At 38.0% G+C, this 22,459-nt stretch overlaps 1 protein-coding gene across 3 annotated transcripts in view; it reads right to left on the bottom strand.

Annotated features, from left to right (window-relative positions):
- Positions 1-1,693: 1,693 nt before the first annotated feature.
- Positions 1,694-22,459, bottom strand: part of LOC134163128 (cadherin-6) — a 107,054-nt gene continuing 86,288 nt past the window's right edge. For 2 of the 3 annotated variants that reach the window (XM_062617691.1, XM_062617690.1), the window contains 5 exons: positions 16,875-17,011; positions 12,278-12,399; positions 11,381-11,498; positions 11,042-11,293; positions 1,694-7,428 (listed from right to left, as the gene is read on the bottom strand). In XM_062617691.1, the coding sequence (XP_062473675.1) occupies positions 6,938-7,428; positions 11,042-11,293; positions 11,381-11,498; positions 12,278-12,399; positions 16,875-17,011 (1,120 nt within the window). In that variant the 3' untranslated portion in view covers positions 1,694-6,937. Of the gene's footprint in view, positions 7,429-11,041; positions 11,294-11,380; positions 11,499-12,277; positions 12,400-16,874; positions 17,012-19,550; positions 20,560-22,459 lie in introns of those variants that run through there. The other variant, XM_062617692.1, reaches the window with a different exon arrangement.

The raw sequence follows: 22,459 nt of genomic DNA, 5'->3' as shown, positions 1-22,459 counted from the left end.
CCAGACACTTACAAATGACATTTGAAAGACTGAATTTACCCCTGTGTCTTAAAATGATTGTGGAATCTTTTCAAAGGCTTATTTCTGTGATAGTGTTGTAAATATAAAACATGGAATTAGAAAAAAAAAAAAACGAGTTAGAAAAAAACAATTTATTAAGTAATATCATATAAATAACTTGTTACAAAAATCAATTTGCAAAAAGGCAAATTCATTCTGTCTGTGATAAATTTTTGTTCAAATTGGTTTCTCATTAAATCCTTAAATTTCATTTTTCCTTGTCCCCCAACCCCCAAAAAGAAGCCAGTACAGTGAACAGGAAACATAAGGGAGAGAGTGCACACTTGCCATCTGACCATAATGAATTGCCCATCCACGCTGCAGGAGAGATAATTGTTCCAGCATGGATCCCTTTGCAGCACAGGGAAGCTTCTAGGTGTAAATCTCTTGGGTGACAAAAATCTTATAGCATGCAAATGTCCCTCTAGGCTGAGCAGTGATCAGATCCATCTGATGCTGAGGCTCCCTTGGCACAACCAAGGATGGCATCACCAGGGACTGTGTGCCTGGAGCATGCCAGCAAGTAAATCTTCTCAGGTGGAGGCATCAGTTTCAATTTATGCTTGGCAGTATTTTAATTAAAAAAGATCAATACCGAAAAGCATTTATTTTAAGGGTTTAAAAATCACAAATCGCAATAGGAGTTTGCCAGATTGATTTCGCTCAGCAACACAGTTAAGATGCACATAGCATTTATTATAAGGCCTTTCTTTTAAGTTTAATTTTTCAAAGCAGTGAATGTAATCACAGAATTAAAACAGTACAGTGACTCTGAAGGATTTTTTATGTGTCAAAATCCACAACAATTTTGTGTTTGCAGTGTTGTTTCTTTGTTGTGTTCACCTGAATACTTAATAATTCTATACATTTGTTTCTTTAATAAACACTAAGGTAATAGACCATAGAAAACTAAAAGCTTATAGAAAGTGTCTCCAGATATATTTACATAAATAGTGCAGTCTCATAGGAAAGGTCAAAAGCTCATGGGAGTGGAAAGGATTTCTCTATATGCTGGACGTATGCTTCAATTTGTCAAATTGACTTCATGGAAGGAGAAATTTGAAGTTAGCAGCTCCTAATTTTTTTGTTCCTTTTTTTTTTTCTAAAACCAAAAAAACATGCATGGAAAAAAAAAAAAAAAGAGCAGGCTCTGTAAATACTCCTTTGAATTCCAGTAACTCTATGTATAATATGACATCTTTGTGGCTTTTCAGTGCCATGGACCTGCTTTGTGAGTGTCTGACTACCTCCCTCCCATCCCCCCGTTCAATTAATTTTCTGTTGTTCCTGAAATTCTCAATTCTCTGACTTGCACTCCCTGTAACCCCAGACATGGCTTTTGGATACCTACTGCTGAATTTTATGAACTGTTCAGGAAAGTGTTTAGTGTATGACAAATGCAGGTCTGGGATCAGAAGTGTAGTATTGTGTGTGAAATGATGGACACCATCAAGATTGTTTCAGCTGTGCCTAAATAAAACTACTGAGGGGAGATGTAAAGCTACATCAAAATATTGTGTGGCTGCTATGGGCTTTTTTCCTCCTTCTGGACATTAAATATGCCTTTGTTCCTGTTTAAGTACAGAGAAAATCTCTAAGAAAACAAGTCTTTCTGAAGACTGAACTGAAAATTTTGTAGTTTTGACATTTATTGAAGGAGGCTGCTGTTTCACAGGTCTGGGGAGTTTGGAAAAAAGCCCTGCCTTTCACAACAACATAGTTCATACTTATTGGAAGTAGTGTAATGACTGTTAATTTGCCACCTCTCATTTGATAAGGGAGCTCAGACTGCACTGCTAATTGAAACACAAATGGGCAGGAGCTGGCAGCATCCAGCTGAGACAGTGGTCTTCTGAACACTTCAGTACTACTTACAGCCAAAGGAAGCATGGAGAGATTTAAAACAGATGGTGGCAGGAAGAGCTAATACAGTAGTGTTTGCAAAGTTACCTGCTCACTATCTGTAATTCACCCTGCAGAAGGCCCTCAAGATAGATCAGCTGCGGAAATCTAACATTTTTTAATAATAATCAAGACAAAGGAACTTTCCCAGAGATCTGCATGTAAATGGCCTAGATTTAATTTTCTTGGTCTGAAAAAAGATGATGTCTTTCTTCCTATCCATGTAAGCCTCCCTCTGGCTGCTGCAGGAAATCTGGAAGAGTTAGAAATGACTGTGCACCATTGGTCCTGCTCAAAATGGATGTCTGGTTTTGAAACATGGCCAGCTTCCAATGTTCATCATTTCCCTTCTTTTTATTCATATTGTACATGTGCAGACAAACATTTCCAAAGCCATTTCTCCCTGCTCTACTTCTTTATGACTGTTCTGCTTTTTATGGTACTACAGATATTCAGTTAGTTGGGTTTTGTGGGACTTTTCTGTTTGTTTTCTGACAGAGAAATGGAAATGTTGTGCCTTGTAATGTAGCCTGGTACTTCCAAAAGTGCATTATTTGAAGGTTGCCTCTCCCATTCCTGTTTAACAGCTAGGAAGCACCTGTCCATAAAGTGAAATAAGACCTGACAACAAAAAAAAAAAAGAAAAAAAAGTAAAAAAATCAGAAAAATATATCTGTTTCTTAGGACAAATTTAGAAAATATATGTCTTGGTATAGGTGGAGTGTTGTTCTTCTACTCAGAATATTTCCCAGCATTTTTTTCACTAGCAATAACTTCAAAACCACAAACAACTTGTTTTTCTCATGGTTAGACAGATCTTCATCTATGTCAGGTTTGGGAATACATCCCAGTCCTGTTGTACTATTGCTAGAACCATGTGGGAACCCCAAATTCCCTTGTCCAGAGCTCGCTGGAAGTTTCTGTCTCAGCTCTTTTTCAAGCACTTCTCTACATAGAGATTTCCTGCCACAACAACATTGGAGGCATGTGCTGCTGTGTCTCTCCACACTAGTGCTGCTATGGGATAGAATTAGTTTCAACCTGAAATATTCTTCTGGAGTAAAAAAAAAAATAAAAAATCATTTTTATAGAATAAAGTGGCTGTTTTGGGAACTGAGATGAAATAGCTATATTAGAAACCTTTTTCCATTTCAAGTGTAGAGAGGTTATTGTTCTGCCATAGCAGAAAAGTCCCCCATGTAAACATGCACCTGTTTTGTGTTAACTCCACTGAATTCCTTGGTATCTTTTCATAGGTCCCCTGTTAGATCAGATGTTTTTCCAAATTGAAAGACAGCTGCAATGCTCATCTCTCTACCTGGCTTAGCAAAGCTTCTTAATAATATCTCTTCTTCTTAAATAGGTACAGTTGTAAGAAAATCAGGCTTAAAACAGCCTTGAAAAACACTTCATAGCCCATAGTCTAACACTCGTTTATCTATAAATGACAACTCTAACACTGTATTAAAGCATTCTTAAATATTCATTTCTATCATCTAGTACTCTGGCATGCTACAAAGTGCAAAGAAATACTACTGCAAAGCTTTGTATTCACTGCAATATGGCACTTTCACTATTTAATATGCAGTACTGCATAATTGCACTTTGTGGTACTGCCAAGCAAGAAGAAAAGACAGAATTGAACTCTTCTTGCTGTGTGAGAGATGCTAAATCTGTCTAATTTTCAGGAAAAAATAGACCTTAAAACCTAGGTGCATAAATAATAATTTGGATGCAAGTTTGCCTTGAACTTTCTTAGAAGAAAATTTGCTATTCAGGCACCATATTTGTGGTGACATAACAATTTTCTATGTAATATATTTACAAAACAGGCATGATTAGCCACTCTGTTACTTACTGCACCATGCAATGGACAAGAGCAAAACAGCTTTCAATTAAAAATAAAAAGGAAAAAAAACAAATGAAACTTGCGCTTGGACTGCTACTAACAACCACTAAATCAGACAAAACCACTGTACGAACATAGGAAACTAGTTACAAGGAGGTGAGTGATCCTCCTGTTGTTTTTTCCACCCCAAAGAATGACTAATGAAAGTTGACCTGCAGGGTGGCCCAGCCCTTTCAGTGTGTAAGGTCTGTCTTCAATCAGATGACAGTGACAAGTCAAGCACCCTTCTTCCCTGTGAGCTGGGGGTGGCTTGCAGGGCCAAATATGCATGCAGTTTCACAGCCACCTGTGTCATTCCCTCCATTAACAACTCTGTTTCCTTAGGGCCTGAGGAGAGGAAGAAGCACTGGCTCACTTTGGGTGTCCAGCTGGACTCTGAGCTTGAGGCAACGCCAGGCAGTGAAGGGTGAGACAAAGGTGTGTTAGGAAGCCACTGGGAAGAGCTCCCTAGGGGTACACTGTCTCCACTGAGTGAATGAGGAAAACAGCCCAAAGTGAGGGACATATGGCAGGTGGTGCTGAGCATCTGTTGCTCCTCCACTTATCTGAAATCCAGATATGTGCCAGACCCAGGTTTTGGACAGGTTGCCTTCTGGAAGTTCTGATTTCAAGGAATCCATGAAGGGCTAGACTTTCACAGGCTTTTATCATCTTAAATTACTGAAAGGCCCACAGAAGGACATAATAAAGACCTCATTGTACCACTGCCATTGTGACAGGTGCAGCAGGCTCAGCCTCCCTAAGCAATAGAGTTGGGCACTTTGTTCTGCCGGACTGAAGCACTGTAAGAGGCCCACATCAGGGAGACCAGGGGCTGCTCAGGATCCTTGGAAACACTGGACTCCTCCACACTGAACATCCACCTGCCTGTCATGCTGGGCATCAGCAAGCCATTAGCTGCTTTGCCCTAAACCTACAAATGTGCAGTGCTTTCCACTGCAGAATTGTTCTTCTCAGTCCCAGCAAGGCACTGCCATATGGCTGGCTCGTCCTTTTCACTGGGACTGTTTCACAAAACCTGAAATTATGTCGTCATGTTTGTAGAAGTCTAATACTTGTGAATTTTACTGCTCTTTCTGTTTAAATGTCTGGGAGTAATGAATTCCAGGGATTATTTTTTAATCCCTTTTAATTTTCTCTTTATTAACTTTTTCCCCTTCTCTATATTTAGAGTAAATTGGAGCTGTTGTTTAATTTTTAAACTGATTCACTTAAGATTCAGGAGAGGAGGAAAATAGATCCCTGCCTGTGATACTGGTATTAAATACTGTTTCAAAAGTAAATAAATGAGATTAGTTATGTATGAGGTATATTAAAAAAAAATAAAAACATCTTCCTTGTTTCCTTGGCACCATGTCATGGGCTGGGTCCCTGCTTTGGGACTCAGGGTGGCTTTTAGCTCCTGGAATTGGATGTCCCATGGCAGTCCCTTAGGGTTTCCTCCAAATAACCTCTTCTAGATGGCTGGATTTGAAAAGCAGCAACTGCATGCGTTTGACAGACCAGCAGAGATACTAAATGGTGCACAAGCTGTAAAAAAAACCTGTTTTGGCCTGAGACTACAGCATCTTCCCTCACCCCATCCCTGGACCAAAATTACTTAGCTTGGCAAAGTGGATAAACAAACTTACACAGTGAGACTTGTGATTAAAGTTTTACCTTTTGGTGAAGTCTTTAACAACCCTGGCTAAATAGGTTATTAAAAAAAAAAACAACAAACAACCTATAGTTATAGACCCTACTTTTCAGGCTGTTGGAATGACAACTGATTCTTACTTACTTGTGCATACAGGGCTTGACTCTGGAAATGAAACAACCGCCCAAAAGCATGAGACATTACTTCCTCTGGCAGAATACCATAATTTTCCATCTCTAAAACATTTTCCAAATGACTTATATAATCCTTGCAACATCCTGATGAGGTAGGCACTATTTCCCCTCTTTACAGATAGCAAAACTAGGCAAAGAGTCAGTCAGGGATCCACCCTGGGCATCCAGGCAGGGGAAGATCAGGACAAAATAAACACCCTTTCCTCCTTTGCAGCTGCTCCTTTTGTCCCAGTGGGTGCCAATCCCCTTGAGACTACCACTCCTCTCCTCCATGTGAGAACAGGCTGAATATAAGAAGCCTGACTCACACCTCCCCAGTGCAGTGGCCATCACTGAACTGATGTGCAGGTGAAGACTGACTAAAGAAGTACAAAGAAAAACAAAGTTATGATCTGCTCCTTCCTCCAAGTCATGACCTAATCTGGGGTTGAATTAGATGATTTTCTCCATCTCACAAGGCAAGTCTGGGTTAGAACTGGGAAATAATCTAAGAATTAGATATTGGGGCTACTGATCACGCACACACATCTCTCCAGCAATGCTAGGTCAGAAGAATATATACATAGCAGTCAATGAACTATATATATGTGTGTGATAGTATGATTCAGTGCACTGGGGGCAATGACAAGTCCTAGAAAAACACTTAGGTTTAAATGACCATTAGGCCTTTCTACCCTTCTAATGAGAAAAATGCATGTTTGATGTTTTTTGTCTCAGCTTACTCTACTTGTATAAAAAACCTTCATTCCATCACCACTACTTTTGGCTATAATACATAGGGTAAACTAGGGTACCTCATTACATTGGGATGTGCAATACACAATCAACAGAGCAGTCATCTGAGCTGAATAGTCTGAATACAAGTAAAAAGAGCAAGTGAGCTTAAATAGTAGTATATTCCAATTTACAATATAAGCAGAATGAGTAAAAACATTGCTCCCATCGGATCCTTTTTTCCCCCTCCAATACTGCCATGCCTCTAAGATTGGCTTGGTAAACTGGATGCAGTGAAAAATAAGAATTCTGCCTCTTGGAAGCTCATAAAATGATACTAGAAAAAGTTTTCTGATGGCTGATCCACACAGACTGCAATCATTAGACAATTTGAGTGGGTAGAACAGAGAACCCTTTCACACAGCTCTGGAGAAATAGAAAAAAATAGCCACCTCACATTTCTCAATGCTGTTTCTGAAAATGAGGAATGGAAACAAAACGGAAGAGAAAAAAGGCAACATATTAAAAGTCTTTGTCACTGTCCATTGCGCCATACATATCTGCCAGCTTTTTAAACCGAGGTCCCCAGTCACTGAGGTAATCATAGTCCTGATCTCCATCCGTAGTCACCGACTCCAAGGAGCTGAGGGACTCAGCCACAGAACCATTACCTTCGTACGCGTAGGTTGCTAACGAGTCGTACGGGGGTGCCGTTGGATCTATATCATTTTCCTTTAACCTTTGGTTAATGAAATCTCTGACATCCGTGTTATCTCGCACTGTGGCAGTCCGCTGTGGCATAAAAAGTGTTTCCGGCACAATGTCTCTGCGGAATTTATTATCGTCTATGGCTTCGGGATTTCTCAGCGTGCCGATATCAAATGCCTGGGTATCTTCCTCTCCACCACCTTCATCATTATAACTGACAATGTTGTCTCTGATGTCTTCTTTCGAAATAATCAAAGGCTCTTTTTTCCGCTGCCTTCTCAGTGCTGCAAAAAGCACCACTGTAACTGGAAACAAAAGTAACAGGAAGAGAAGGGAAAGGTTAATCCCTAAATCCATTAAAATCCAGAAGAAATGCTGTGCTTCTGCTTGAATATGAAGTTTTAAAAGATGTTTTGCAAAACTGCAAATGTGCACGTCAGGTTTTCAGGCTTTGTATGCTCTGGGAGTACCTTGGGAGATGAAATGGCATAGATGTGCACTAGAAGAAAGGAGATGTCAAGCTTGTAAGAAGCCAAGTGGAGTGTGTTTTTGTCAGTAGGCCCATTTTTACCCAGAGTCATACAGTAGTTCTGTTGCCTTGAGAACAGAACTAGTTTCATAAGAGCTGGGAAGGAAGAAACACTTTCTTCAAAATAAGTAGCATCAGATGTTATTTACCTTGAACCCCTGGGAGAAGATGCAACTTGTTTTATGGACAAAGCTAGTACCTACTGGGCTATGGTAAAAGGTTAGCAAAGCTGCATTTCAAGATAAGTAAATCTATCCTCCTCTAGAAAAAGATTTGAATATGGAGTGGGTTTTCAGACATCACAAGGTCCAAGTTTTATTAACTTCACTGGCATGTTTTTACAATGTACATCACCTTAAAAAGTATAATGGCTTAAATCTTAGACTGATGAGATATGGTAATGGTATATTTTAATCTGACAAAAGCACGAGATTTCTCGAACAGATATTTTATGCCTTTCATTCTAAAATGTAGGTGTGTATACATGTATTTTTTATTTATTTGAAGGGCAGGAACAGTCTCCAAGGCCAAGATCCAAATTTAAATATTTTTACTCAATAATAATCCTGGTACTGATGGAGAAGTAGACACAGAGGGAAGAAGGGGATATGTTCAACAGTTCATGTCCTTCAGAAGCTAATTTCAGATTTCTTAGCTGGATTCTACTTTAGGATACTGAAAGGCTGAATATTTACAAATGAGCAGCAGAAAGGAGCATGGATGTATTGCTACTGTCACTGTTGCTTTGGTAGTCTGAGGTCCACAGTGCCTGGTATTTCAGCTCTGCTGTGTAAACTCCAAGAAAAGGCACATCTTGCGGTCTTTATAATTCTTTCATAGCAAAGCAAAGCAAATCAGAAAATAACTAAGCTCACTGATACGAGATTATACGGTGGATCAAAATTATCTTTCATATAATGTGTTTCTAAAACGGTGTGTGAGTCAAAGCACAGTAGCCATTAAAGACTTTTTTTTTTTGGCAGTACCTTCCTCATTTATAACCTTTCTAAGGGCAATGCCAAGGATTAAGGTCATCCCTCAAACAAAATTTTAGCCCATTGAAACCTGTCTGTCTTAGCTTCCTTCAACAGGCAGTAAGACTATTTATTTTATTATAATGATGGGTTCCCCTGCAGGATTGCTTAGAGCAAGATATTATCTGTAGGTGTGCTCAAGCATGTTGTGGAAGAGTCTTATGCTCTTGCTCTCAGTTTACTGACTATAGAGGGATTCTAAGAAGATAGGATAAAGAAGAAAGGTGCTCTAATTCCTGTTGTGTCTTTACCATAGGAATAGTGTGAGTAAGGGAAAACATCAGTTAATGAGTTGAAAGGAAATAAGTAAGGTGGTGAAACTGAAGGAATTAGAAGTGTTTCCGATAGTGAAAGCTTCAGGCTCTCAACCTAATGATGAGGATTTACTTACGGTGTTACACAAGGGTCCTAATCCAAGTGATGCTTCTTTGTGCTTCTGTGTAAAAATGCGGTAAGAGAGAATTCTCTTCCTTAAGAGCATAAAACTGTGACACTACATGGGAGGACTGGAGAAAGGTCTATGTGAGAAAATAGAGGGAGCTGGAGAAGATTTTGAGAACTTGAGAAACACAGCCTCAATTTTATATGGGCACCCAGGATAGCGATCAGTAGAACTATATGAGAATAATATCATAGGAATGATAGCTTTTATGTGGAAGGGTTGCTGAAGTATCATCGACAAAAAAAGGTGCTACTCAGAATATGCAAGGTTGAGACTTTGATTATGCCACTTCTGTGATACTTGGATTTAGTTTTTTTTTATTTTGTGTTGAACTTGCAGGCAAAAACCCCCAAAACATTAGAAGTTCTATGTTAAAGCACCTAATCTTTATTTGCATGTCAGTGTTTAACAGTATCTGAGGTCTCCTGATAAGCTGCTAGACTTACTTAAACTGCAACTAAACCTAACAATTTACAGGCATTTTTTGTTGCTGCTAACTTTTAAGCTGTGGTTTGGGTCTGCCCAGAGTATTGTTTTACACTCAGCAGTGGTTGCACATTTAAACCCTGCAAGAGTCTCAAAATAGAAAATTATATAGCTGAGTTAATTGAAAATCTGCTTATGGTGCATGGTGGCGTGAGCAATAATAGACATAAAGTGCTGCATAGCACACAGAATCACTTATTTTCAATTGACATAAAACAGGAAATCATTTAATGTCAGATTGATATTAATGAGCACAGTTGTACTAACAAGTGCAAGACTACCTGCAGCATTAGATTTCTTTTTCTGGTAAGGAGCTTGATACAAAGTGATCTCAGCTCTTGGAGGAAATGATATGATGTTTTGAAAAATTAATTGAATGGTGAATTAAGGGTAAGATTGTTATTGTGGGAATCTTTTATGAAAATGGGATAGTGCTTATTTGGGCAAACCATGACTATATTGCCAAAGTCTGAGAATCACAACATAGTCTTTAACTCATCACTAGAGAGGGAATTTTGCTAATAGTAAAGATCAGGATGATTCTGCAATGGCGATGAACATGTCCAAGGAAAATATGAGTATAGTAGAAAGAAGCAGAATCACTGAGGAAACGTTTTCTCCCCTGCTTGGCCCTCCTGCAATAAAACTGGCCTGACTCCCTTCTTTCTTAGCCAGATATTAAAGGTGACTAACATCATCTTCCTGAGAGCTGCCTGTGTTGTATCATGCAGCTCTCCCCAGATGAACAGACTTTGGCTAATGGCCAAGGGACTGTTTCTCCTGTGCAAAACGGGCAAAACCTGAAAGGAATGTAAGAGATTTTGCAATCTGTCTTTATTTTTATTTAAAAAAAAAGTTGACCACCTATAAGTGCTGTATCCAGAAATCTGTATATCCTCCACATTCAGGATCCAACTGTTCATATTTGCAGGTGTTTGAAAAGGAGGACTCTACAGCTTTTGAGGGAGTGCTTTAGTAGCCACTCCATTTCAGCATCCTTTTTCAGCAGAAGTACTGAGACTTGTTTCTCCTCAGTTTACATGTGGGAAGTTAATTTTTTTTAAATGGAATTACCTGTCCTCCTTCTGTGGTCAGCAAGAAATAGACACCTGCATTGGTTTAGTCTGGTCCACCTCAGATAGCAATATGGGGATGGGATCAGTGTCTAGAAGTGCCTGTCTCTTTCCATTGACCAGAGGGTGGAGCTCAGTTGCCTCCTCTTGTTTTGACATTGCAGACTTCTAGATATCTTAGATGTGTTCCGCACACCATATGTGTAAGCGGCCCTCAGAGGAGGAAGTACAATAATAAAAAAAGCAGGATAAAACAAGGATGACTTTGCTTTGTTCTTGTCCTAGCCTTGTTATAATCACTTGTAGCAATGCAAAATAACCATGAAAAGAAGAAAATGCCTCTGAGCTACTTACCAAGTAATATAATGATACAGAGAAGAATGGCAATAAGAGCCCCAGTGCTTAGACCGGTGGGATGAATCAAGGCTTCAGCATTACAGGACAACATCTTTCCTCGGTGGTCACAAGCACATACTCGAATAGTCACTGTTTCAGTGCTGCTTTGGATAGGGTAGTCATTATCTGATATTACCACTGGCAAGAAGTAGGTACTCGTTTCATGCCGGTTATATCTGTTTTTTCGGGTGAAAATCCCTGCTGTGTTGTCTGGAAACACAAAGCATGCATTAAATCTTCATCTGAAGACTGAAAGCAAGGATGAGTTAATAAAGAAAAGTCTTCCAAGAAATTTACCTCTGTTGTCCTGCAGTGTAAAGTTTGAGGTGGTGGCTGCCTCAGGAGCTAAGGAGAATGAAAACTGATGTCCACTGTAAGAGTCATCTTTATCAACAGCACTTAATGTTTGTATCAGCTGAAACAATAAGAACAAAATTATCTTCAAAATCAATAAATGTTATTTATGTACTTTATGATTGTAAAGAAATCTTTTTATATATTTTTATTTTTTCTTCTGCTTTAAGGCAGCTGATGCTGCTATGGCTAGCTTAATAAAAATGATCCATGTGCTGCTGATGCTATTTAGGATCACCACACTGTTGTAGCCCATACCACCAGCCTGTAACACGATGAATTTGAAAGTTGGCAGGAAAATCATATTGAATTCAAGAGCAGTCTTGAGCTGATGCCCCTCCAGATGGGTAGCAAACCTTTGCATGTGACAAGAAATAGAGACAAAAGGTGAGACAGTCCAAGCTGACTACACAAATCTCATGTCACAGGAACTGTTTTTCTGAATCTTCCAAATTATCTGCTACTTTGAACCATTTAGCAATAGGACTGGTAGTGTGAAAATTATATGACAGGAAATAGTTATATCGTAGACAGGACCTGTAACAAATACAAACCTGAAACTTAAAGGAGGCAGTGGAGGTGCCTTAATAAAGCAGAGAATTACAGAATAAAAATGAATCAGGGATAACAAGGTGCAGTACAGAAAACAGCAGTCTAAAACCTATTGTCACATTACCTGCAAGAATGCTAAGTGTAATCAGATACTGTGCAGCCACTCTTTAATTTGCAAACCCAACAATGTGATGCAATGCAAAGTATACCTCTTGATGAGGTGATGAAAGAGCAGTAGCAAAACTCAATTAATTTGGTACATTTTCTTGTTACAAGTAAGCATCATACCTGTTCTGCCTTTGCATTTTCACAGACAAAGGTCTCGTAAAACATGGCAAACTCTGGAGCGTTGTCATTTACATCCAAAACCTTAATGAACACTGGGACACGGCTGCTTTGTTTTGGGTTGTCTGAAATGGTAAAATCAGAAAGATGAAAGATTTTATTTAGCCCATCTACTGACTCAGTGCAGGAGAAGAAAAGGACAGACTTATGGGCTCAGTGCCTTAAATTGTCTTAGTCACAACACTCCACTCATATTCTGTTGATTTCTTGGGAATGCATTATGGGGTGAATTCCACAAATCATGCTGTGTTATCATTACTCTGATTCTGTGTGAACTATACATTTAAGATTGGGTGGGAGTCCTGGATTTACAAATTCTTTTGAATGCTTCGAATGATTATGAATGCATGTGTGAAATCTACATACACATAAATATAATTCTGAAATTAAATTAAATTTATTTATTAACCTAATACAGTTTTGTGGCAACAAAGTTTCTAGAACATATTCATCGAATCATAGAAACAGCTAGGTTGGAAAAGACCTTTATGATCATCAGGTCCAACTATTACCCCAGGACTGCCAAGCCCACCACTAAACCATGTCTGTATGGGCCTTGTCAACACATTTCCTGAACACTTCCAGGAACAGTGATTCTACCACTTCCCTGGGCATCCTGTTCCAATGCCTGACGACATTTTTGGTGAAGAAATCTTTTCTAATATCCAGTCTAAATCTCCCCTGGCACAGCTTGAGGCCATTACTTCTTGTCCTATCACTTGTTACTTGGGAAAAGAGACCAGCCACCCCCCTGCTCCATTCTCCGTTCAGGTAGTTGTAGAGAGCTATAAGGTCCCCCTGAGCCTTCTCTTCTCCAGACTAAACAATCCCAGTTCCCTCAACCATTCCTCATCACACTTGTGCTCCAGACCCTTCACCAGCTTTGTTGCCCTTCTTTGGACCCGTTCCAGCACCTCAATGTCTCTCTTGTAGTGAAGGGCCCAGAACTGAATACAGTATTGAAGGTCTGGCCTCACCACTGCTTCACCAGTCCCTTCCTTAACAGGAAGAATGAAAAGTTGTGAAGATTGGATTGAGTGACTTTTTTTTAATCCCCTCTCCACCTCATATATAATATTCTGCCCCTTACAAATCTCGGGACACAGTTCCTTAAGCTATCATAATTATGTTTTTAATATATATTATATATATATATCATATATATTATATAGATTATTATGTTATATAAATAGCAACTGTGGCTGTGATCACAAATAGTTTCTAATCTGTTTTGAATTGATTTGGCTGATATTCTAAAGTTAACACTAAAAGATATCATTGAAGAACAGAAGCACTATATAGAATCTGCAGATCCCATGTAAACATGTTTTTTTCCTTATAGAGACTGTATAGTGCCAAAAGTTTGAATTTGACAGGGATATTCTTGAGCACAAAATACTGAAGAAAATGTTGTCATCTTTCTAAATAAAAATGAAAAAGTTTGGAAATGCACCAGATTGTATAGACCATTCCTTATCCTGTTGGACCATTCTTTTCCCTGTTGGGGTGAGACAGGCTTTAGTCCTGAAGATTTCATGAAGAAATAAGGAAGAAAGGCAACAGGCAGCAATCTTGCCTAGGAGCTGGCTAGAATGGTGAAATAGTCAATATTCTGAGGCAAAAAGGCACCACTGACTGCTAAAAGGTACAAGATCTGCCCTCAAACCATTTTGTCAACACCAGTCAAAGGGAAATCAAAAGACTTTGCCAGGACTCAATCTCTGTCTTTTGTGCTCTACATGACATAAAAATTGTCTAGGCCAGGTCACCCAGACATACCCACCTCCGTGCCTGGGAATATGTAGTTGTGGGAATGTGAGAGAGTGAAATCTATAAGGGAATGATTGTGATCAAAATTAGTTTCATTTAAAATAAATACATCCCCCCTCCATTTCATAAGGGCTCACACTGAGTTTTGCTACATTAATTTCCTACCCATATTAATATAGTTTATTAATGCATTTTAACCAATGATTCAAAGGGGAAAAAAAAAGTGCAATAAAATACAGCCGATCTAAGACTCTGTATGATTCTGCAAGCATTCATTATAGTAGCTTGTGGTGTTAGGCTTTAATAAAAGTCCTATTACTGTGTTTATCATACTTTTATACATCTGAAAAAGCCTTCTCCAAAATTGGGACTGTATATTTGTCTTACAGAGCTCAGTCATTTTGACAAAATATTGTGCTTTAAAGCTCCATAGTCCCATTGAAGTTAATATGATTCCATTAGGCATAAACCACTTTCTAATATGAACCATCGGGCTAAATTCATTCAGTGTATTAAATAACAGTTTATGTATAAGATAGATTAGACTGAATGTTATGCTAAAATGCATCAATACAAATCTTGAATTTTTATAATAGGCAGAAATCAAAGGTACTCATTTGAAGTTGCAGGACTATTGGCAAGACTGTTTTATAAGGGCATAACTTTCTAACAAATACATTCAAATATATTGGCAAATGTATTTCTTCTCCTCTCAAGAACTACAATTGTTTTCTTTTCTGCTTTTTGAACCATGAATCACATCTTTTCATTTTACTTCTACATGCTTAAGATTTTGACAATTTAAAATGATACTGTAATAAATAGAAATATCATAAAACCCCTCTATGCTCTATGGGCATGGGCCTTTCTTCTGATTTAATGGAATTGTAAGTCAAAATATATATACACATCTTTAAGCCTTTTTTTGTCATCTTTCAAATTATTTTTGCAAATTAATTGATGTAATTTATTTTTTTTTTCATTATCCTTTAATTACCACTGGGGTCCATTTCCAAAAAGAAGCTCTACAGACTCAACAAACTGCTTACATCTATTCATCTCTGTAGTGATATGCTTTTTGTTGAGAAAGCAACCAAACTGCTAAAGTTCTTTTTCTGAATATAAACTCGAAGTCCTGCCAATATTTGATTTAAACTTAAGGGTTAAGAAAGAATATTTAAAAATACTCCAGGGATTCTCTCTGGTAAATCAGCTGTAATTCTGCAGCTGTGAATGAGTAGCTTTGTGTACTGAATTTTATTGCCAGTTTGCCTTCTGACTATGGCAGATGTACCGACCCAGTGTTTCACCAGCTATATGTCTGCAGCATTCACAGCATAATTCTCTGGGCTGCTGAGCACACTACAGCTCATACTGTGAAAAAGAACATAAAAAAAAATAAAAGGAGCTAGCTACACTTACTGACAATTCTAGACAATTAAAGGCCACGAAGAGTTGTCACTGAAACATGCTTCTCTTTATGGCTTTATCTTTTTTCCATATCAAAGGGAGCACCCATGCATCTGACTGCACATCCTGCCTGTAACTTGACTGGATATTTATTTTAGATAACTTCAGTGAAATATACCTGGAGTTTGATGTGATACTATGTCACTGAGAGCAATCAGAGATTAGCTGGAATTTAGTTGGATAGGACTTCAGCTAGCCTTGCTAGAAATTACTGGTTTTGCCTACGAACATTAAGGAGTACTTTCCAGCCTCGTCTCTTGAGACTAAAATTAATGAAGTAGCCTGGATCAGACCAAGGCTTGTTTAAACAGTAGCTGTATTTCAACCAAGAATATTGCCTTTGGAAGGGATCTACCCCAGTTATGCCGAATTTGATCCAGGCTCAGTGAAGCACAACCTGGGGAGTAATTTCTTGTGGCCTGGAAAGATCCAGACTGAAGAGTAATTAAGACAGAATCCTCTGTCAGACACAAGAGGTTTCGCTGTGATGGTCCAGTAGAAGGTCTGTTCTTAGGGGTGAAGTCAAGGAGCTAAACGAGTATTTCATATAGATGCTAAGCTGATTTTCAGGTAGTATATTGTTCTGTATATTTTATATTATTTCAGCTTTGCTGGGGTCAGTGCAACTGTGCTTCCTAAATATTCTTGCTGTTCTTTCCTTTTTAGGTGGTTTCCCTCTTCCTCCTCTGTCCAGGAGCTATCTGTAGCGTGCAACTTTTGACCTACCATCACTTCTTTAGACTTAATAAAAACACAAACACCTGACTAACAGTCGGCCAGAAGTCAGTGTTTGATATGCTGAAAACACCTGCGTAGCATTAAAATGTGCAAACTTTCAAAAGAGGGGCAAAAATATTAAGAAACATCATTCCTGTAGAGTCTAGTCCACAATGCTTTCATATAACCCCATGTGCTTGCCTCAGTAGTATTGTTTCACATCAGCTTTCAGTTTTAAAAAGATCTACACAATAAGGAAAGCTGGAGTCAAGTAAGTATTCTTTAGGTGCACTTCCAATGCCAGTTTCAATATTCAACAATCATGTTCAAAATTAAAAATGCCTATTACCGATTAGAAAACACACAATTGTTGCCTTTCCTTCCTACTCAGTTACTTCATGAACTGTTTCCCTAGTAAACACAAAATTGCAGACCACTTCTTGCAGAGTTTCTGCTTCTTCATTAGCATTGAGTGGACTATACATAAAACCTGACATCTGTCCAGCTGTGCTTTTCCACATGCTCAGCTAGAAGGCTAAATTCATTACATCAAAGACAGCAGTGGTATTTAGGTTTGACTTACTGATCTCTGCTGCTATTACTGTAATGTTGTGCCATAGCAGTGTTTCCCGGTCAAGGGGTTTTGAAGTAAATATCGAACCGTTTCCTGAATTGATGTTGAATACTCTGTCCATATCAGTGTGTCGATCTACAGAATACCTGCAAATACAGAGAAAGTGGTTAGGCGAACGCTTTCCTTTTAATTTCTATGTTCTTAAACCATTTTCTAAGACTAGACATCAAACAGCTTGTAAATGGGTTTGCCTTTTGTTTTCAGCACAGGATTCAGAGTCTTTATATATTCACACAAAGAGCTGGTCTCAAGCTACTGTATAATGACACATTGGAGGTTTGATTTAGAAGGTGGAGCACTGTCACTGAATAAATGAATTACTGCGGAATTTACATACCTCTGAGAATCATCAAAGCTTTGTTTTTAGTGAGAAATGTGAAGTCTGTGTCCTGAAAGATATGAAGTCTATTTTAAGGCTGAGTTGGCTTTCCCTTTATAAACCCCTGTTTTTATGGTTTGATATCTCAACTGTTCCAGATAATTTCTGATATAAAATTTGACAGCTGGAGTGCATTTCTGCCTTTCACTTCCCAGTGTTTAAAAAGACTGGTCCCTGCCCCCAGACAAGTCAGCATGGAATAGATACTCATTATTCTATGGTACATATCACATAAAGGTTTGCTATAGTTCATTAAAACTAACATGCTCAGCCCTGGTTGATGGTATCTAGATGTGAAAGTGAAAGCTATCAAGCTCTGGAGGAGCTCAGCATCTATAAACAGATTAAAATTTTCAACCTGATCTTTCACTTTTTTCTGCTGAACTGACTCCAACTTTAAAAGCAGAGCTCTCCAGTTCACAGGAGAGTGTGCTGCCACCTTGATCCAAATACTGTGATTTGGTTTAATCTATCATGAAGTCCTGCCTAAATTATGGAGGTTTTGACAGAAATATGTCTCTGATGTTGCTAGAACAAGACTGCAATTGCATTATTTTGCTCTTGTTTCAAGCCCATGTGTGTGCTGTTGTACAATACAGGACAGAGTTATAGGAGGCCCAGTGTGCTCCCTTGGTCTCCTTGCAGGACAGGTCAATGGAAATAAGGCAATTGCTAGCGCTTGTGTCCAGACAGGGGTAAAGACATGGCTGAATTGGCATGCAGTCAGATGAAAACTGGGCCAGGAGAATGACTGGCAGAGTTTACTGCCGCTATAGAATTGAGGGGAATGTAGAGACTGAAGAAAAATTTCTATTCCCTGCTGCACCCTAGGAGGAGCTGTGTGACATGTTGCTCACTCTGCACAGATTTCCCAGTGCCTGTGCAGTGTTTCAGAAAGATCTGGCATGGAAGACAGAGGGAATAGAAGAACCTAGTTGAAACGTGATTCTGACAGAGGTTTAAAATGAACTAACTTGCTAATTATCTTGTAATTGCAGTTTTTTTTCTTCTTTGAAATAAAAAAGAATAGGATATATCCACAGCAAATAAATTGGCCTTATTCTAACATAAGAATTTTAGTGTAGCCTATCTTTCTAAACAAATAGCAAATATTAATTGTTTGCACTAAATTGTTTTTTTTTTCCACATTAAATTCCTATGAAAACAACCAATGAGAGTCAAAGGTACTCTCATGAAAAGCTTTTTTATTTCAGTAGGACTTGCATGGACACACCTTGTTACTTCTTCAGGTGTTGATTTAGTTTTTATTTGTTGCTGTCACTTGACTAACAGTACTGCAATTTCAGCTGCACAAAGTCAGCTGTGGTGTCACTAATGTAAATCCTTTATGCAGCATTGTAATGTTACCATCATCTTGAAAAGATTATGTGAGGAGGTACCTAAAAGACAGTGCTGATAGATGGGACAGCTCCAGCAAGCTATGTTGTTTTGTCCAAATCTAAATAGCACATCTGATTCTGTTGACTTAGCTGAAATGTTTGATGGAAATAAGTTTATACAAACCAGTCTGACTCTTGTATTTTGACTAAGTAAGTATTTGATATGGTAAACATTTCATTTTAACTTTCATCCATTCAGGCTTTTATAGGATATTATGTTGGTATTTCGTGAATTCAATTATTTTTCAGATATTCTGTACCTCATTTCCATATCTTTCAGCTGAAATACTTTGGTATTTCCATTTTGCAGTAAATCTAGATTTTGTGCTCCTATTTGAAATTAAATATCAGGATTTTCCATAGTTTAGCTGTTACAGCCAACTGCAATAGTACGTTTCAGGCTCTTATTCAGCAAGACATTTAAGTAAGCAACTAGCTTTAGGCATGAGTTGTCCATTTGTTTGTTGCTTTTTTTCCCCCTTATTTTTTTGCTCACGCTCCATGTTATGAATGGACATAAAATGTCTTGTTGCCTTAGCACATTTTAATGACTGGCCATATTGCATTCACTATCTTTATAAGATCACCCAAATTCAATCTGTGATACAGCGTCTGGAAGAAAAAGAAACAAACAAAAAGACAAAAATTGTTCTGGACTTTTCAGTTTCTGGCAACTAAGGTTGCCAGAGCTGTAACACTGAGAACTTCTTCGAGACACTAAAAATTATAAAATCTAAATCCTTGTAAAACTATGTATATTCAGTCATTTGTACAGTGGAAAGTTAAAATCACAAAAAAAAAAAAAAAACAAACACCCAAAAACCAAAAAACGAGCCAGAGAACAGCTTCTTAATGAAATGTTAATTTTATTTCTTCATATTCAAAAGAAAATACATACAAGGTCAATGCAGTTAAAGTATATTCTAATTATACCATTAACCCTGGACCAGAAGGATGATTTTAATAAGCTAGACTGTCGCTTCTGTTTCTCAGTTTGTATAATCCGGTCTCTTTTGATCAGGGACTGTTAATTATGCTGAATTGGTGGTGATTCTGACTTACAGATCATAACCCAGTAAGAATTAAACAGGCAACATCAAACCCGTTTTTACATTTATTTAATGAAATTACTGGTGAATATTTGTCAGATTTCAGGACTTCATTCCTTTCAGGCCTTGAGGAATTGACAAGGTAAGAAGTTAAAAGGTATGTAGATTTTAGTTTCTCCTTGTACATAACAGGTAGGGGAGGGTGAAAGAGAGAATCTAACACATGCAAATATGTTGTCAGTAAAATACACAAACAAAATTAAGCCTTACATTTGTTTGCAGATCATTTTCATCTGGGATACTTTAGTAAATCAAATCACAGCAGGGAGACAGTTCCAGTGACTGATGAACTTCATTATGCCTCTGAGGAGTTACCATAGCAAAAAAAACTCAGCTAGCAATTTACAAAGATCTGATGTACAGTACAGCAGTGCCAGTTGCAGTGTTGGGTTTTGTTTTGTTTTTTTTCATTATGCAGTGGTTCATAATATTTTGGTTTAGAGCAAACACAAGCAGAATGAAAATCTTTTTATAACAGAGCTGGACAGTGGAGTGTTACTCAGGAGTGTATTAATGTAACTATGCATGAATGGATATCCAAATATTGCCAAACATCTATCGGTGTATTTTTGTATTTTCTTAACGTCACACTACAAGTAAAGCTTATTTATAAGGGCTGAACTGATGAAATGTAACTCTACCAATACACAGGTCATGAATGGTTACACAGTTTTGCAACCAGGGCAGGTATCCGCTTCATATTTTGCTGTAGCTTCATTGTCTTCTGATGTTCAGCAGCTTGCAGTCTAAAGTAACCACAAGTCAGGAAGATTTGTGGGTCAGGAAGGGATGTGTGTGTGAATTTTTCATAATGCATTTTCATAATGATATTGTGAAGGTTTCCTTTAATGGAAGATCAAAGGGGCTTTCATCTAACAGAGTTAGTACTCTGTTTAAAAAGAGAAAACTTCACTCAAGTAGAGGAGAAAATAGAAGGTTTTCATTGTAATATCAAGTGTCTAAAGATTTTATTTTTAGCCGTCAAGAAAAATTGACAAGCAAGTGACAAGTCATATATATACAGTATAATTGCATCTTCCCTGAAGCTCAAAGTGAAAATCAGATTTAACATCTCTATTGCATGATGGAAAAAAAAATAAAAATCACCCTGTCAAAAAGATGCAGAGTCAACCAATGCCCCTAAATTCTAGGAGATACCCAGGATATTAGCACCACAAAATTACATTTGTTGCAAGCTAACATCTCTTAGGCTACTGCTCTCTGCTGATTTCCTTCCCCTCTCACTGATTTTCATGTTTCTTCTTGCTGTGTTTATTTCTATTATTCTAACCCCTTCCTCAATTTTTTTTCTCCTTTCACCTTGCTGTTGCATGTTATTAAAGAGACAAGTTTTCCACTGCACTGCATCAATTTTGATGCCTCTGCTAAATTTTGCTCAATAATTATCTGATACTTTAATATGCAAAGTACCTATACTGTATTAAAGAACTGCCCTTTGAAAGATAGGTAAATTTTAGCACACACATTCAATTAATACAAAAGAGCCAGTAGGCAGTACTCAACAATGAACAGCATAATCCCTATCCACTCTAAATCACCTATAATTAGGATCTGGTGTGGTGCAAAAGGAAAATGGTTGTAGTTAACGCCACAGGGAAGCAGGAAAGCACTCCCTTCACTCTCCAGTGCCACTGCATATAAAAAGGCAGATTCATGTGAAGACTGCAATGGGCCTGGGTGCCACCCCAACCAGTTCTTCCTCTTCGTGCTAGCATGCCCATGAAGACATGCTATGGAGGCTGTTCATTCTGTTTCTGGGCTTCACCAAAGCCAACAAAACACTATGTTACTCTTTGGGTTACTATGCTCTGCTAGTCCAGAACTCCATATAATTGTTGCATGTTGAGATATAAATGAAAACAAACCTTCATTAAAATTAGAAGGCTTAGTCTTGAACAAGAATTAACACGCAGGGCATTGCATGTAAACTGAAGACAGGGAGGGTTTCTGCTAGAAACGTTTTAGATTATAATTTCTTCATCTAGGAAATAAAATGATGATATTTACCCCCCTTACAAGATGATCTGAGAGCTTAAAACTTATTCATGCCTCATAAACTTTGTAAGATATTTTGATGAAAGTTCTTTACAGAAGTGAAAAGTATTGATGGATTCGATTTTTATTAAACCTGTATTGTTCTATTTTGGTTTTAAGACTACTGCTGCATTTCCAAGATGCCCAACACAGAAAATTGAATGTTGAAAATTGACCTGGGTTTAATATTGTTGCATTTTTTCATTTCCTCCTCTTACTGCCTCGTCAGTAGCAATGAACTTTAATTAAAGCACACAACTATTTAAAAGTTCCTTTATCCCATATGACTTAAGTACTCCAGTATGTTTTCAAATGTACTGAAACAATGTACCTGTTAATACACAAAAAACAAAGGCTTAGGTTTAGCTACTCCAACCTTAATGTTGCATCCACTTCCTCTGAGACTAGTTTATTAGTTCATGGCAAGTCTAATTCGTGAAGTCCAAGACACTGATTCTTATCTCACTAACCTTACACTGATACAAGTTAAGATGGAGTCTGCATGCACGAGCTGCTTTTAAACCATTTCCACTTGCAGTTTACAGAAGGTAAATGTGACCTCTGTTAAATAGGTCTAGATGCATGGGAGAA

Source organism: Pezoporus occidentalis, unplaced genomic scaffold, assembly GCF_034315485.1.
Source record: "Pezoporus occidentalis ecotype Australia unplaced genomic scaffold, CSIRO_AGI_Poc_V1 ctg2, whole genome shotgun sequence".
NCBI lineage: Eukaryota > Metazoa > Chordata > Aves > Psittaciformes > Psittacidae > Pezoporus > Pezoporus occidentalis.
The sequence above is the reverse complement of the archived record's forward strand: the minus strand, read 5'-3'. Positions and strand labels throughout refer to the sequence as shown.